The sequence below is a fragment of the Notechis scutatus genome, chromosome 1 (genome assembly GCF_049901735.1).
Source record: "Notechis scutatus isolate UNSWTSFEM ecotype Mainland chromosome 1, rNotScu1.2, whole genome shotgun sequence".
NCBI lineage: Eukaryota > Metazoa > Chordata > Lepidosauria > Squamata > Elapidae > Notechis > Notechis scutatus.
Genome location: NC_142009.1, coordinates 81,631,374 through 81,646,359, shown reverse-complemented (window position 1 = coordinate 81,646,359; position 14,986 = coordinate 81,631,374). Strand labels below are relative to the sequence as shown.

General features: G+C 40.7%; 1 protein-coding gene across 1 annotated transcript; it reads left to right on the top strand.

The window, feature by feature from the left end:
* Window positions 1-441: 441 nt before the first annotated feature.
* ACAT2 (acetyl-CoA acetyltransferase 2) lies at window positions 442-14,863 on the top strand. The gene is made up of 9 exons (XM_026675250.2): window positions 442-537; window positions 2,075-2,209; window positions 3,220-3,401; window positions 4,889-5,006; window positions 7,562-7,705; window positions 9,361-9,483; window positions 11,251-11,405; window positions 12,564-12,674; window positions 14,610-14,863. The coding sequence occupies exons 1-9, from the start codon at window positions 483-485 to the stop codon at window positions 14,775-14,777; spliced, it is 1,191 nt and encodes a 396-aa protein (XP_026531035.1). The 5' UTR covers window positions 442-482; the 3' UTR covers window positions 14,778-14,863.
* The last annotated feature ends 123 nt before the right edge of the window (window positions 14,864-14,986 follow it).

Genomic DNA, 14,986 nt, shown 5'->3' with positions numbered 1-14,986 from the left:
GTCTACTATTGACCTCACCCCCTTCCTAAGAGGTCTGTAGGGGGCATGCATAAGCGCACCAACGTGCCTACCGTCCCTGTCCTATTGTTTCTTTTATTTTTCTTATATGTACCCATTTCATGTATTCATAACTATGTATATACTTATACCTATTATCTTGTAAGCAATTGACAAATAAAATAAATAAAAATAAATAAATAAATAAAACATCAACGCCGAAAGCGTTTGGATGAAAGCGGCCTGCCTTCCCTCTCGCCAGTCTCTCCGACTGAACCGTCTCCCGTCAGGCGCGACCCAGTTTCTATCACGTGACGACGAGCGCCCTTTCAATCTAAGCCCTGCCAGACCAAGGTAAGGGGTGGGCGGGGCCCGGGGCAACCAATGAGAACTAGGGTGCGCATCGCTGCCTGACTTTAAGGGAGGCGCGAGGCAGTTTGCACCGGCAGAGAGCGCGTCTGTGGCACCCACCACTTCGAAGCATCATGGATTGCGGGGACGAGGCCGTCGTTTTCGTTGCTGCTGCAAGGACCCCGGTCGGTAAGTCGAAGCTATTCCTGAGGCCATTTCCTGCCTCGGTCTCGGATTGCTCTGAAAGGGGCGTTTTCATGGAGTGGCATATCCCGCTTGCTCCCAACCGTGAATGGTCCATTCATTCTGAAGGCTGGGGGAAATTTTGCCTTCGCCCATTTTTTTTCTTGTTATGCTGGCTGGTATGGGAGGAAATCCTGTACTTTTTTCTGCCCGTGGCAGGAAGGTAAGAAAATGAACCGAGGTAGGATTGTGGTAGGTGAGCTTGGAATTGTACTGCGAGAAGGGGTGGAGAACTGCGAGGGCGGGAGGATACAGGGCTTGTTAACTCCTTAGATAACTGTTAAGAATTATTCAGGTAACAGATTGGAAATGGGCACCGCAAGTCCGATGGAGTTTAACAAGCCTTCATTTGAGCTGTCGTGTGCAAAATAGCAGGCTAAGTCGTTCTTCTAACGTATTTTCTTACCCCCTCCACGCTACACCGACATTCCTCCTTCCATCTGTCCTCCACAAGGTGGGAGTCGGCTTGGCGTCTTCGCTCTCTTTATTAGTCTGCAAAGTCATTACGTTCATTAGGAGAACAGTTTGAAACACACGGGAAATTATTAGCCAGAGCGGGTGTCAGAATGTGGACTTCATCACTCTTAAGCTCCAGGTCAACGTTGAGTGGAAGTTTCCCCCCCTTGGTTCGTTTATTTATCCAATTCATTCACCGCCCACCCCATCTAAGTGTCTCTAGATGGCTTGTGATTAAAAGAAAAAGGGTGAATGGCAGAAGAAACTGCCTTCTACTATGGCAGAAGAAACGATACAAAAAAAAATAGATCCCTGCTTGCTTGCCTATCTGTTGGCTTATTTGCAGCCGTTGCTTTGTTTGTTTTTTTGCGTAATCCCTGAGGCTCCTCCCTTGCTTGTACTTTTCTCGCAATGATTGGACAATGAGCTATAGAGCCACCGCGCGAAGATGCGCTGTGATTGCTTCGCGACTCCCGCTGAGGAATCCCTCTTGCTCTGATTGGCGCTTGGCCGGTAGAACCAGGAGAGTCTGATCGCTTGTTTCCTGCCATGAATAAAACCCGTCTCCCGGTCTTCTATCCAGAAGAGGACCTAGTCAGCCTTGGAGGCTTGGCTTCCAAAAACAGTGCTGCATCTTCTCATGGGATGGGTTGTTCTCCATCCTCTCTGATCCTTCCCTCTTCTGATTAAGTTCCTCCACAAGGTTTTATTTTATTATACCTGCAGTACACATAATTATACATAACTCTGGCAGACCAAGAAACGGCTATCATATTTGAAGAATGAGTTCTCAAAGTGTTTGACAGGACTTCAGACCAGATAATAAAACAAAATAGCAAACTTTTAATGAACAAAATAGATATAACTTAAGTCCCAAGTATACCCATAAAATACTATATTTGTTTATTTTCCTAGAGTTGTAATCTTTGTGTGTTACCTAGAATGCTTAAAAGAGGAATAGGATGAAAGGAAAGAGGGAATAGAGTAGAATTAAAACACCTATTTCTTATTTTTATATTTTATCTAGGATCCTTCAATGGTGCCTTGTCAACCCTGCATGCCCACGAATTGGCTTCAGTAGTCATTAAAGAATTGTTGGAGAGGACAAAAATTGATCCTAAAGAAATCTCTGAAGTTATACTTGGACAAGTATTGGCTGCAGGTATGAACTTGATAAAGCATTTGTCCAGGATTTTGATCTGGATCCCATTTATGGCCTTTTTTACATTTTTGTAATGCGGAACTACACACAGAAAGAGAATTAATTATAGTTCTTCAGTTTTACCTATTGGAAATTTGTACTTTCTTTCTTCCCATAGGTTCAAGGTCAATCTCCCAAACTAGCAATTTGTGTAACAATGTCTAATGTTCCTGGAAATAGCAGATGGAACAACTTTGACATTTCCTTCATACTCTTGCATTGATTCTTCTTCTGCAGTTCCCATTACTTGTTGCAACAGAAGGGCTTCCAAGCATGCATGCATAAATCAGAGACAAGAGTGAAGGGTGACAAATAAGGACAGGAATGTAATGAAGTCATGGTGCTTTCTTTTCCCACAATTCTGGGTGTAGTTAAATCACCACGTGGCAGTCTGTTCTAACTGCCTGTATTGTTGCTCATACTTTTACTGCTTCGTATCCCTTTGGGTCTTTTCCTCTTTTAGTTTAACCTTCTCCAGTTTTATGACCTGCATATGTGCTTTTCTATGAGAGTCAGTATGATGTAATGATTAAGGTATTGCGCTAAGAGTGAGGAGATCAACCTGACCTAGAAACTATTTGGGTGATTTTGATCCTATGAATGCAGACCAGCCTTAGAACAAATGTTCACATTTTGCCAGAGGTTAAAAGTGAAAAACAAAACCATACACTACCTTCATCTGCCACAACAGAATTGAAATATAGTCCAAAGACAATGAAGGTCAACCTAAGAAAACTGAAAATAAAAATAATTTGAAAAAAATTAAGACATGGGCATTGAAATGAAGACTGAAGCATTCATTTTTACAAAGCAGCACCTGGAAACGAGGTGGGTCAATTTGAAACAAACTGGTTATGAGTAATTTACAGGCAAATAACATGGCCACCTGTCTGTATGTCACTAGGAAGTGAGGTAGGAGAATGAGCTTAAAACAATTTAATATAGTGGTTCCTGTGTGTTTATTTCTGTAGGTGCTGGCCAGAATCCTGCTCGACAAGCCAGCGTTGGGGCAGGGATTCCATATGTGATACCAGCTTGGAGTTGTCAAATGTTATGCGGATCAGGCCTGAAAGCCGTCTGTCTCGGGGCTCAGGCTATTATGACAGGAGATTCCAGTATTGTTGTGGCTGGTGGTATGGAAAACATGAGCAAGGTAAGGCTGCTTGATATTCATAGAGGTTAAAGCTTGCTGCTCCTAAGACGCTTATGCTGAAAAAGCATGGAAGGATGATTTCCATGGGAGAATTGCATTAAAGAGTACACAAGCTGTACATTGAGCCTTTCTGAAGAGCAACTTCTTTCTCACCAGCAACCATAATAGCTTGGGCTTCAGTGGGCTGAGGCTTGACATAACTCCAAGGTCCCTTCCAATCCCATTATTCTATAATTGTACCCTGTCCAGCCCAATTTGAGATGCTTATTGGCACACAAGCTTAAGCACAGTTATTAAAGCATTGTTTGACAAACAGGACATGACTCGATGCCAAAACAAATCATATATGAACACCACCAATATCTAAAACTTTGAGTGATAGAATTGAGTGGCTCCGTACAACACTAGGAGATTGAGTAATTATGCTTTCCTAGATTACTTCCTGATTCATGCAAAGCACAAAACTAAATCTGGAATAAATCAGGAGTTTTTTGCATTAAGATATAATGAAATGTTTTTGTGGGTTTATAAAAGTTCTTGAAGTTTAAAAAAAACACAGCCATGTCATTTCTTCAGAAGAATTAGCACTTTGTGCTAAATGCATTGCTTAGCACTTTATGCTCAGCCAAAAGCAAATAAGAACTTGGCTTTGGGTTAGCCGCTATTCATGCCAGAATGCCCCCAAAAACCCATAGGGCAGGAGTAACATAATTTTACAGGAAAAGCAGGTTATTGCTAAACATTGAAGGGAAACTAAATTGAAATAGACCCAAGTAGACATTTTGGGGGGAAAGGAGAATTGTGCAGCTGTGGTTTAAATACCCTGGATAACTAATATGTAGCTTGTTTGCTAAGATATTTCTGTTTTAAAGTAACCTGACTTATTTCAACCATAGTTTATCATGAATTGAACTTACCCACTCTCTCCTTTGAATTTCTAGTATATAGGAGTATAAGAAGTAGGAAAAGTAGTTTGGCCAGAGAGAAAGATAGCTAGAAATAATCTGTTTATTGTAGGTGTCTGAGTGTACATAAGGTTAGGGTTGGTTTTATTTATTTTTTATCATTACATGTGTATTCACAGGGAGGCAGGGAGAGAACTTTTTTCAGGTGTGTGTATTTCTTTCAGGTGGATATGCCTCTAGTCTTAAAGAAATATTCTTTAGCTTATTTCAAGCCTTCACCTTCCTTCTGGTTAGAATCTAGGGGGAAGCAATATGGAAACTTATTTTTTCTTACATTCTCTCATTCATACATACCATGTGATTCTTCTAATGGGAAATATCAGGGATCAAAGTTGAGAACTGATGTATACAAAGCATGTGCTCTGCAACTGAGTTGGAATACTTCCTCTATATTAGATTTATTTATGGCCGATGAACAGAAGGATCATACAGTGAGAATTGGTGCCCCAAAAGTTATTTCCATCCACTTCTAAAGAAAGTTGTTTTCAATGTCTTAAATGCGTTAAAATATTTTTTCCCCAGGCTCCTCATGTCATTCATCTGCGTGGTGGGGTGAAGATGGGGGAAACCTCTTTGCAAGACACTATTATCGTAGATGGCTTGACAGATGCTTTCCACTGTTATCACATGGGTATTACAGGTAAGCCACGTGAAAATAGCACTTACAAGGAGATTGGATGAAAGTGTGTCCCGGTTTTATTTCATAGAAAAACAAAGAGTGGACAGAAAGCAAGAATTATAAGGATGGGAGGAAGAATACTGAGCTTGCCAGCTGTACTTAAAAGAATCCCTGTACCCAAACGCTGCAAAAGCATGGAAATACCTACATAAGAGCTGTGGTGGCGCAGTGCTGCAGGCTACTTCTGCTGACTGCCAGCTGCTAACAGTTCAGCAGTTTGATCCTGACCATCTCAAAGTTGACTCAGCCTTCCATCCTTTTGAGGTCGGTAAAATGAGGACTCAGATTGTTGGGGGCAATATGCTGACTCTGTAAACCGCTTAGAGCAGGTTGTAAAGCACTATGAAGTGGTATATATAAATCTAATTACAATTGCTTTTACAACGGCTATGTCCATGCATGTATGATCTAGGAAAAAAAGTAAAGATAAAGAACCCCTATTTAGGGTGACATTCCCCAAACAAAGAGCCTCTCCCAGGTCGTCATTGCACGCTGAAAGCGAGATTGGCACAGTGGTTGGGATGTTGCACTAGATGCAGAAGGCCAAGTTCTAATCTATCATCTACCAGGAAAATTCATTGGACTTCAGGCCAGTCTCTCTGTCAGTTCAACCTACCAAAATAGGGGGAAGGAGTGCTGTATACAATATCTTGAGCTCTTGCCAAAAGATGTGATATAAATAATAAAATAGTAATAAATAACTACAGTTTATTTCAGTGGTTCCCAAACTTTTTCAGTCCACTGCCCCCTTGGTGCTACGAACTCATCCTCGGTGCCCCCCACCCAGGGGTGGGATTCAAATTTCTGTGGGTGTGGCCTAATTTGAGGGTGTGGTTTGCTGGTCACATGACTGGGTGGGCATGGCTTGCTGGTCATGTGACTGGGTGGCCGTGGCCAGGTGACCGGCAAACCAAATACAAGTGGTCCTTACTTAATGACCGGATGTTTAGCAAGTGTTCTAATTTATGATTGACCTCCTCAGAACTACTTGACCAGTTTTTGGAGTTTTGACATCTTTAGATCAGGGGTCTAAATCCCACCCCTGCCTGCGTGTGTGTGTGAGAGGGAGAGAGAGAGGTTGGATCAGATCTATCTATCTATCTCTCTCACCAACGCCAAAAGCCACCGTCAGTCAAAATTCATATTAGTGGTCTCCGGGATTTAAAATTACGAGTTTGGTGGTCCCTGAGGTCCAAAAGTTTGGCGACCCCTGATCCAAAGGGATGAGCCTGAGAGAGGGAGAAAGAGAGAGAAAAAAGAGAGGAAGAGAGGAAGAAAATAAAGAGAAAAGGGAAAGAAAGAAAAAGGGACAAAGAAAGAGTGGGGGATGGAAGGAAGGGAGAGAGAGAAAAAAAATAAAGGAGGGAGGGAGGGGAAAGATAATGAGATATCTATTCTAGTCCAATCACCTGCTCCAGCAGGGTTATAAGGGAGTGTGTGTGTTTGTGTGTGTGTTCTCCTTGTAATTTACCAGTACGTTTTGGTTTTGCCTTCTTCAGAATTGGCACTGTAATACATTGGGGAAAAGTAATTTTTAGGGTGGAAATCTGGTCCAATGGATCCTGTTTAAAGCCTCAACAAAATGTGAGAGCTTCCTGATAGTCTTGACCATGTTTCGTCCACAAAACCTTTAATAGAAGCCAAAGAGGTTTCAATGTTCTGGCAAAGATGTTTCAATGTGGAGAAGGGCCTCAGTCTAAACTAGGCCTCGTTCAAGCTGATGCATCAGGTCTCTCTCTTTCTCTCTCTGTCTCTCTCTCCCTCCCTCCTTCCTTCCCTCCCTCCCTCTCAGACTGGCTTTGCTCTACTTTCCTGATGTGCCTGCGGGGCCGGCGCGCCTTCGAACATGGATGGAGGGAGGGAGGGAGGGATGGATGGATGGATAGAGAGAGAAAGACAGGCAGGCAGGTGCCGGCTCTGGAGCGGTGCTAGTCAATGGGTGAACCTGCAGGGCCGGAGCCTCGAATGCCCCCCTGCCGCCTCTTAGCACCCCCCTGCCAGCTCCCTTGCCTCTTAGCGCCCCCCTAAGGCATCCCACCGCCCTCCAGGGGGCGGTACCACCCACTTTGGGAACCACTGGTTTATTCTATCAGTATAATTGCATTGATTGCATACTTTTACTTATATGTAATGTATATTATATATAGCATGTAATAAACGCTGTGTTATAAATAATCCTCAAAGGTATCCTCCACTTTTCAGTCATTCACACCTCTTGCTCAGTTGATTTTTCAATAGCTTCTTCTGTCCTAATCAGCTAATCAAGTAGGATCAACCTCACAGGACTTCAGAATTACATTTCTTTGCCTGTAGTGTTGCGTACTCATTTATTCAATGGAAGTAAATTTCCAGCAAAGCTCAATTCAAAACTGGTGCGAATGTGGAACATTACTTGCTGGAAACGATGCATTCTCTTATCAGTATTAGAATAATCAATGTAATGTAATAAGTAATATAGTAACTAAATTGTGATGCATTGTGATTAGAGTATCTACTGCATTTTTTAATTGTTTCAGCTGAAAATGTGGCCAAACAATGGAAGGTTACTCGAAAAGAACAAGACCAACAGGCTGTAATGTCTCAGAACAAGGCTGAAAATGCCCAGAAGGGAGGATATTTTGATAAAGAGATTGTACCTGTTGTTGTACCTTCTAGAAGAGGTCAGTGAATAGTTTTACATACTGGACAAAGGGCTGGGATAACTATAATGATTCATCTTTGTGATCATTGTTATTTGCTTCAATTCCTCCTCCCTCATGTGTTAAAATAATTGGTGTATTGGGAAGGGAGAGAGACTTACTACCCTCAGGTATAATTACTTAGTCTTTACTGCTAGATGAAGATAAAATTGTGAATGTAACCATTTTGTGCTGCCAATTATAAACATCTAGACTTTGAAAGAAGAAGTATAATTACAGGTCTGGAAAGAATATCATCTATCATTCACTGCTGCCACAATGTCAGTTTTGAACTGGTTCATAAATTGAACCAAAGTTTCTTCCTGTTTCAATAACAATGGTTTTTTAAAATAATTATTAATTTAATAGTAATTTAAAAAATAATCCCACTGAATTTTAAAATTTCTTGTGAGTTAATTCCAAGACATACTAAATCAATTTTTTGAACCTTGTTATGACTTTAATCAGCTAAACAACACAGATTGGGTTCATGCTGTACTTTTCCACATTACTAGAAGTGATAAACTGAATTCATATATTAAGCCACAGAGCTCTACATTGGGATTTAAATACAGCATGAGCCCAATCTGTGTTGTTTAGTTGATGTTAGTTGATAAACTGTATGGCTTAATATATGAACTCAGTTTAGGCTAGAACACATATAATTAAGGAGTGTGGGAAATTGCAGTGACTGAAAAGGTAACTAATAGACATTGTCATACAAAGGGAGAAATAAATATAATGTTACCATTTTTAATAACAAAGCATATGGTACATAGCTTGTGAACTGGACATTAGAGTTCCAGGATAAAATGCTACTGCAGATGACCCCTCTACAACACTCAATTGAAGGGCAGTGCATTTTTTAAAAATAAAACTTAAAGTTTCAACAAAGAATTAAATGTAAGAAAGAGAAAAATAAAGAAGTAGAAAAGAAAAAGTCAAGAGAACAAGGTTAGGAGGGCAGAAAAGGATATATGTATGTATGTATGTCTATATGTGTGTGTGTCCACTTTCTTTGGTAGAGGTACAAATGTGACATACTGTAACTTTTTACTCCTAGACTAAAAGTAACACACAGTATTTCTCTAATCATAAAATAGTTCTGATCGTCAAATGCCAAAATCAAAGTTTCATTTGTCTTGGATTCAAGAAAAAATGTCCAAAAGTGGTTTCCAAGTAGAAACAAAGATACCTAAGAATCTTTTCTTTGATCAAAGTGTTTTGTCATCTCCATTTCATCATCAGTTCTTCCGTTGCCAGTTTCTGTATGTCCTTCCATCCCTGTGGCATACGAGTGTCTTCCTGAAGTTATCATAAATAAAAACAGATCCTTGTATCCATCAAGAAAAATCTCTGGTTTCAATTGTGCATTCCAAGAATTCTCTGAATCAAGCTACATATCTGATCCTAGTATTTCTTAGACTTTTTACATTTCAACCAACGATAATAAAAATGGTACCGGCTGATTACATTTCCAACATATACATATCCTTATGTATCTTGGCAGTTTATCAGATGTTAAATATCATCGGTAAGGGGAGTGCATATCTTTGTTGAAAAAGCATGTGAAGTAGACCTTTCCTTTTCTGCACCAAGTATAAAATGGCTGCTGTTGAAATACTTGTTTTTGACAGGCCCCACAGAAGTTAAAGCTGATGAACATCCTCGCCATGGGTGCAACCTAGAAACTGTGGCAAAGTTGAAACCTTGCTTCATAACCGATGGGACAGGCACCGTGACTGCAGCAAATGCCTCAGGTTGTTTTGTTGAGCAATTTAAAGATAAAGCCATAAAATTGTATCTGTTCCAGTTTTAGCAATCTGATTTTATTAAGGATGAGGAATATTTCTGCCATTTTTCTGATTCAATTGATAACACTTTGGATTTAGTGAAAGAAACATGAATTATTGGAGTGTGATGTTGTGTGAGTATGGTCTTGGATGAAGAATTCAAAGGACCAGATAGAAAGGACATAAAACTAAAGAAAAACATACAAAAAAGCATTCAAAATTATACCTAATGCTAAGTCCACCTCCCTCAAAATGGCAAAAAAAAAAAGAAAGAAAAGAAACCGTGCTATTGATTATTAACTACAACTGCAAAAGTTTGGATTCTGGTACTAAAGGTGCCTAAAAACCCCTGAGTTATGAATGTAATGGAGCCTGCCCATTCTATCCATACCTCGAGGATTCATGGTACCTTGAATGAGATGTACTCCCTGCTTTCGCCCATGCATTTGCTAGTTTAATGAGTGGACGAATGCAGAGTTCGTTAAGTGCACATGAGGTATCTCAGGGTGGAGAAGGCCATGGGAGCGGGGTGGCTGGGATGGAATAGGCCCCAAAGGCCTCCCCAACCCTCATGCTTCCCACTCCCTGTTGTGCCGGACTCATTTACCTTGCAAAGATCTGCCTCCTCTACTACAGTTTCTCCTGGGCGTGAAAAGTATTTGCTGCACCTGTCTCCTACTCCTCCCCTCCTCCCTCAACTCCTTTCCACTACCAGATAGAGACCTGTTGGGGGCTGGAGGCTTCATCTGCATGCAAATGGGGCTTTTGAAAAAAGAGGGATTCACTCCCTATTGAAACACTCCATAGATGTTTATGAGGCCTTTGAAAACAGAGGGATTTGCTTTGTTTTGAAATGTCCCATAGACACCTATGCGGCCTTTCAAAAGAGAGTGAATCCCTCCGTTTCCAAAGACCTCATAGGTACCTCTGGAGCATTTCAAAATGAAGCAAATCACTCTGATTTGAAACACTCCATAGGCACCTATGAGGCCTTTGAAAACGGAGCGAATTCCTCCATTTTCAAAGGCCTCATAGGCGTCTATGGGGCATTTCAAAATGGAGCGAATCCCTCTGTGAAGTTTCCAGTGCCAGTCAAGTCTCCATCTCTGCGAAAAGTGTCCCGGTGGTGGAGGAAAGGAATTAGTGGGGGTGGGGGTGGGGGGACAGGAGACAGGCACCACAAACATTTTTCACGAGGAAAATGAAAGTTACTGGGGTCCGTGATCTAGTGAGGGTTCAGGCACCTGGTCTTTGCAAGATAAGGTGAATGTTGTAGACCTCTGCAGTTGTTCGTAAGGGCGAATAACTGCCGCAGTGCTGCAACATTCGTAGTTTTGGGACTTGCTCATAAACACTAGAGGGCGCTTATGTCGTAACTTCGAACAGGCGCTAAATGAACGCTTGTAACCCAGGGATTAGCTGTATGTACTCTTCAATTAAAAATGAACTTTCCATTTTTAAAAAAACCTCTATATAATCTAACCTAAAAAGTTAAAGAGTCGTTTCAGAGGTAAAACCATGTTAGTTTAAGGGAGCAGATCTTAGATCTTTTCCGGGAGAAATTTTCTTTTTTCTTATGCCTCATCCTGGCCAAATTGAAAACATTTCACTGGAAATTACTGCTTTATGATGGAAATATCCATGAAAATAAAGCTGGGCAAAACAGATGTATCTGGAGAAGTATCAAACTTTATTAGAAACTTTAAAGCTAAGTTTAGTTGTTTTTCTCTTCAGGTATAAATGATGGTGCCGCGGCTGTCATTCTTATGAAAAAATCAGAAGCAGTTAAACGAAATCTCATTCCTTTGGCACGGATCGTGTCTTCGGCTCAAGTTGGTATTGAGCCTTCAGTTATGGGAACAGCACCCATCACGGCAATAAAAAAAGCTGTAAGTAGGGAACAGGATCCATTACATTGAATTAATGTGTTAATTCTGAAAAATCAAACTGTAAGCATAGTATATTTATATCGTAATATGCATAGCCCGTCCCAATCCTGTTGAATTATGGTAGCTTTGCTAATAAATGTTTCATTTACTTATTTTTCGCACTATAAGATACACCTCTCCAAAAATGGGTGGAAATGTCTGTGCGTCTTTATAGACCAAATATTGCAGCAGGGGTGGGGGTTGATGCATCACTGCTGGGGAACGCTGGAGCTTTTGCTGCTGAGTAGCTGATTGGCGGTTGGATTGGCCTCCTGGAATACCACGGATCAGCTGTTCTGGGTGGTGGGGATCTCTGCTGCCTATTGCCTCCCGTTCAGCGAATGGGCTATGGTGATCGGTGGCGAATGGGCAGCGACAATCAGCTGCTCGGCAGTAAAAGCTGCAGCGTTCCCTGGCGGCACCAGCAGCTCAGCTCAATTGATCAGTGGTGGGTGCAGCCACGTGCCGGGGCTGCGATAACGTGCTGAAGCTGACTGCTGTTTGCTGCAAGGACGCTAGCCAGATAAAATACCGGATGGATGCTGGGAGGCAGAGGCAGGTTTTTTTCTTTTCTTGTTTTCCTCCTCTAAAGGTAATGTGTGTCTTATAGTCCAGAGCGTCTTATAGTGCAAAAAATACGGTAATTCTCCATGTTAGTGAATTTTTCTAGGTATTTTTTTTCTGGATATTAAATTTGTTTGTATATGCATGTGTTTGTGTGTGCACGTGCACATATACTTTTGTGGAAAGAAAACAAGTGCATTGGTCATTAGTGAAGATTGAACTCCCAAGAGTTAATTGAATTGTGCATTTTTATCATAGCTATAACAAATAAGTCCAGCATAAGTGGAAACACTGGACTTGTATGCATTTGTGGTCCTACTCCTTATTCGAGTTTAAATTCTAGATTAGTTTATTTCAGCACCACATCTTAAATACTGATTTGAGCATCAAATTGTTTGTTAGACCACCGTATTTGTAACCAGAACCTCATTTATCTCTAAGTATTACAAATTTTGGGGGGGGGGGGGGAATAGAACAGAACTCATTGTTTTTTAATAGAATTCAGCTATGATTTTTAACCATGTTAATTGGACGAGCTTGTTGGATTGCTTGCAGGTGGAAAAAGCTGGTTGGACATTGGATCAAGTGGATCTGTATGAAATTAATGAAGCTTTTGCTGCCGTGGGTGTCGCAATAACAAAAGAACTAAAACTGAAGCCAGAAAAGGTATGTTTAAATATTGCTATAAAAGCATACTACCCCAAATACTGCAGATGTTTATTTATAACCTTGAGTGCATATACTGGTCCAAATGAATAGGGCACTGAAATATTTTTTTTTTCATGCAATCATGCAATATTTGCTAGATGGGATGGGAAAGGTAACATTCAAAATAGCTTGTCATCTGAAATACCGTATTTATCGGCGTATAACACGCACAGGCGTATAACACGCATCTTCATTTTAAGAGGGAAATTTCAGGAAAAAAAATTAAAAAAAATTCTGCCTGCCTGCCTTAGTTTCTGGTTGTTTGGGAGCAGCTTCGGCTGAGAATAATAACTATTCGCCTCTTTTACTCAGCCGAAGCTGTTCCGATTCAACCATTAACGATTCAACCATTAACGAAGGCAGGCAGGCAGGCAGAACGGAGCACTGCGGGCGGGCGGGCGGGCGGACGGGGTGGGAGAGAAACGGGCGCTTCAGGGAAGCTGCGGCGACAGGAAAAGCCCCCCGCTTCTTTGAAGCAGTTTCTTCCTGTGCTGGTGGAGGAGCGAGAGAGCGACTGAGAGAGCTGACCCAGAGAGAAGGACAGGCTTCAGTTGCTTCCTCCCTCCCCTTCTTTCATTTGTGTCCTTGATCCCCGATCCCAGCAGCATTCACCGAAGGCTTCTTAACATTATATCGGCGTATAACACGCATACATCATTTGCCCCCTATTTTCAGGGGGGAAAAAGTGCGTGTTATACGCCGATAAATACGGTAAATTACAGGACATCAATTTGGGAAAAATTGACAAACTATATATAGATGGAGGATTCCTTCTAATACAAATTGGTATTTCAGTGATTAAAAGCTTATCTTTCTCTGTGCTGTAATACAGAACCTCTGAGAATCTTAAGTTCACTTTTTAAAAATCTGCTTGTTAAATGTAAAAGACATAGTAAATATTTTATTGGCCAAGAGTGATTAGACAAGCAAATTAGTTTGGACACACAAAGAATTATTTAGATTAGATTGGACACACAAGCAATTATTTAGATTAGATTGGACACACAAAGGAATTGATTTGATTGGCCACACAAGGAATTGTTGAACATCAGATATAATTTGTTACTCAGTGATGCTATTCACATAAAAAAATTATTTTGGAAACAAAGCTTATGTTGAGCTGTATACTTCTAGTAGTACTTCCCAAGGAACATATCTAGGTATTGCAGTCCAAAAGGGACATTAAAAAATTAAAGCAAGTTCAGAGGACAAAGTTCTATGTGAAGGAATTGGATATATTTAGGCTGTAGATTGAAGGGGGTGTATACGAACCTTGCCTAAAGGGCTGTCATACAAAGGATTGGATTTATACTCCATTTCTCTAGGGGGTGGGATCTTAATCAGGTTATAATTGCTGGTTAAAATTCAGGCTGGATATTGGAGTGATTTTTTTTTTTGACAATAAGAGCTGTTAACCAATAATTTTACATCATGAAATATTTCTTGGGGGCTCTCTGATGGTCCATTTACTTCAACTGCATTAGCTAATTCTGCAATTGAAGACCAGTATTGCACTGCAGAGATATATATTGTGTAAGTTACAATCACCATTTTATGATAGTTCCAATACTATGTAGAACAACATTCACAGCAGAACGTTCCTTCCACAAATTTGGTGGCTGGGGATAAAAATTGAATAGGCAAATAGCAGGTGTTCATTTTAAAAAATGCTAAGAAAATTTGAAGGTATGTTTGAAGTAGAAATAGGCAAGTATGTTGTGTAACTGATGCCTCAGAGACAAACTTTCCTCTGATTTCAGCATGAAAAGTCTTGCCCACTTCACTATAAAATCTATTGTCAGAGGTTTCCAATCCTTGCTCTAAATATTAAGTTCCAACATAGGAAAGGAAAACTTCTACATTTGATTTAACATTATTTATTTATTTTGGCAGGTTAACATTGAAGGTGGGGCCGTTGCTCTTGGCCACCCTCTTGGAGCATCTGGTTGTCGAATCCTAGTTACACTTCTGCACTCACTAGAACGAACAGGTGGAAAACGAGGAGTTGCAGCTTTATGTATAGGAGGAGGAATGGGCATAGCTATGTGTGTAGAAAGATAAAGGAAACTTTTCTTTGATTTTATAACAATTTGTAACACGACTCATCTTTATTAATAAGTAATAAATAGTATTAGCCAATACCTATATATTGATACTAGGCCAGATCTAAGCATCCTGCTGTGTCAGTTTAAATACGTAGAACTTTCTTCAACAATCTACTTGGTTTCTTCTCACCTCAGATTTCTAATGAAGACAAGGGATGCACTGAA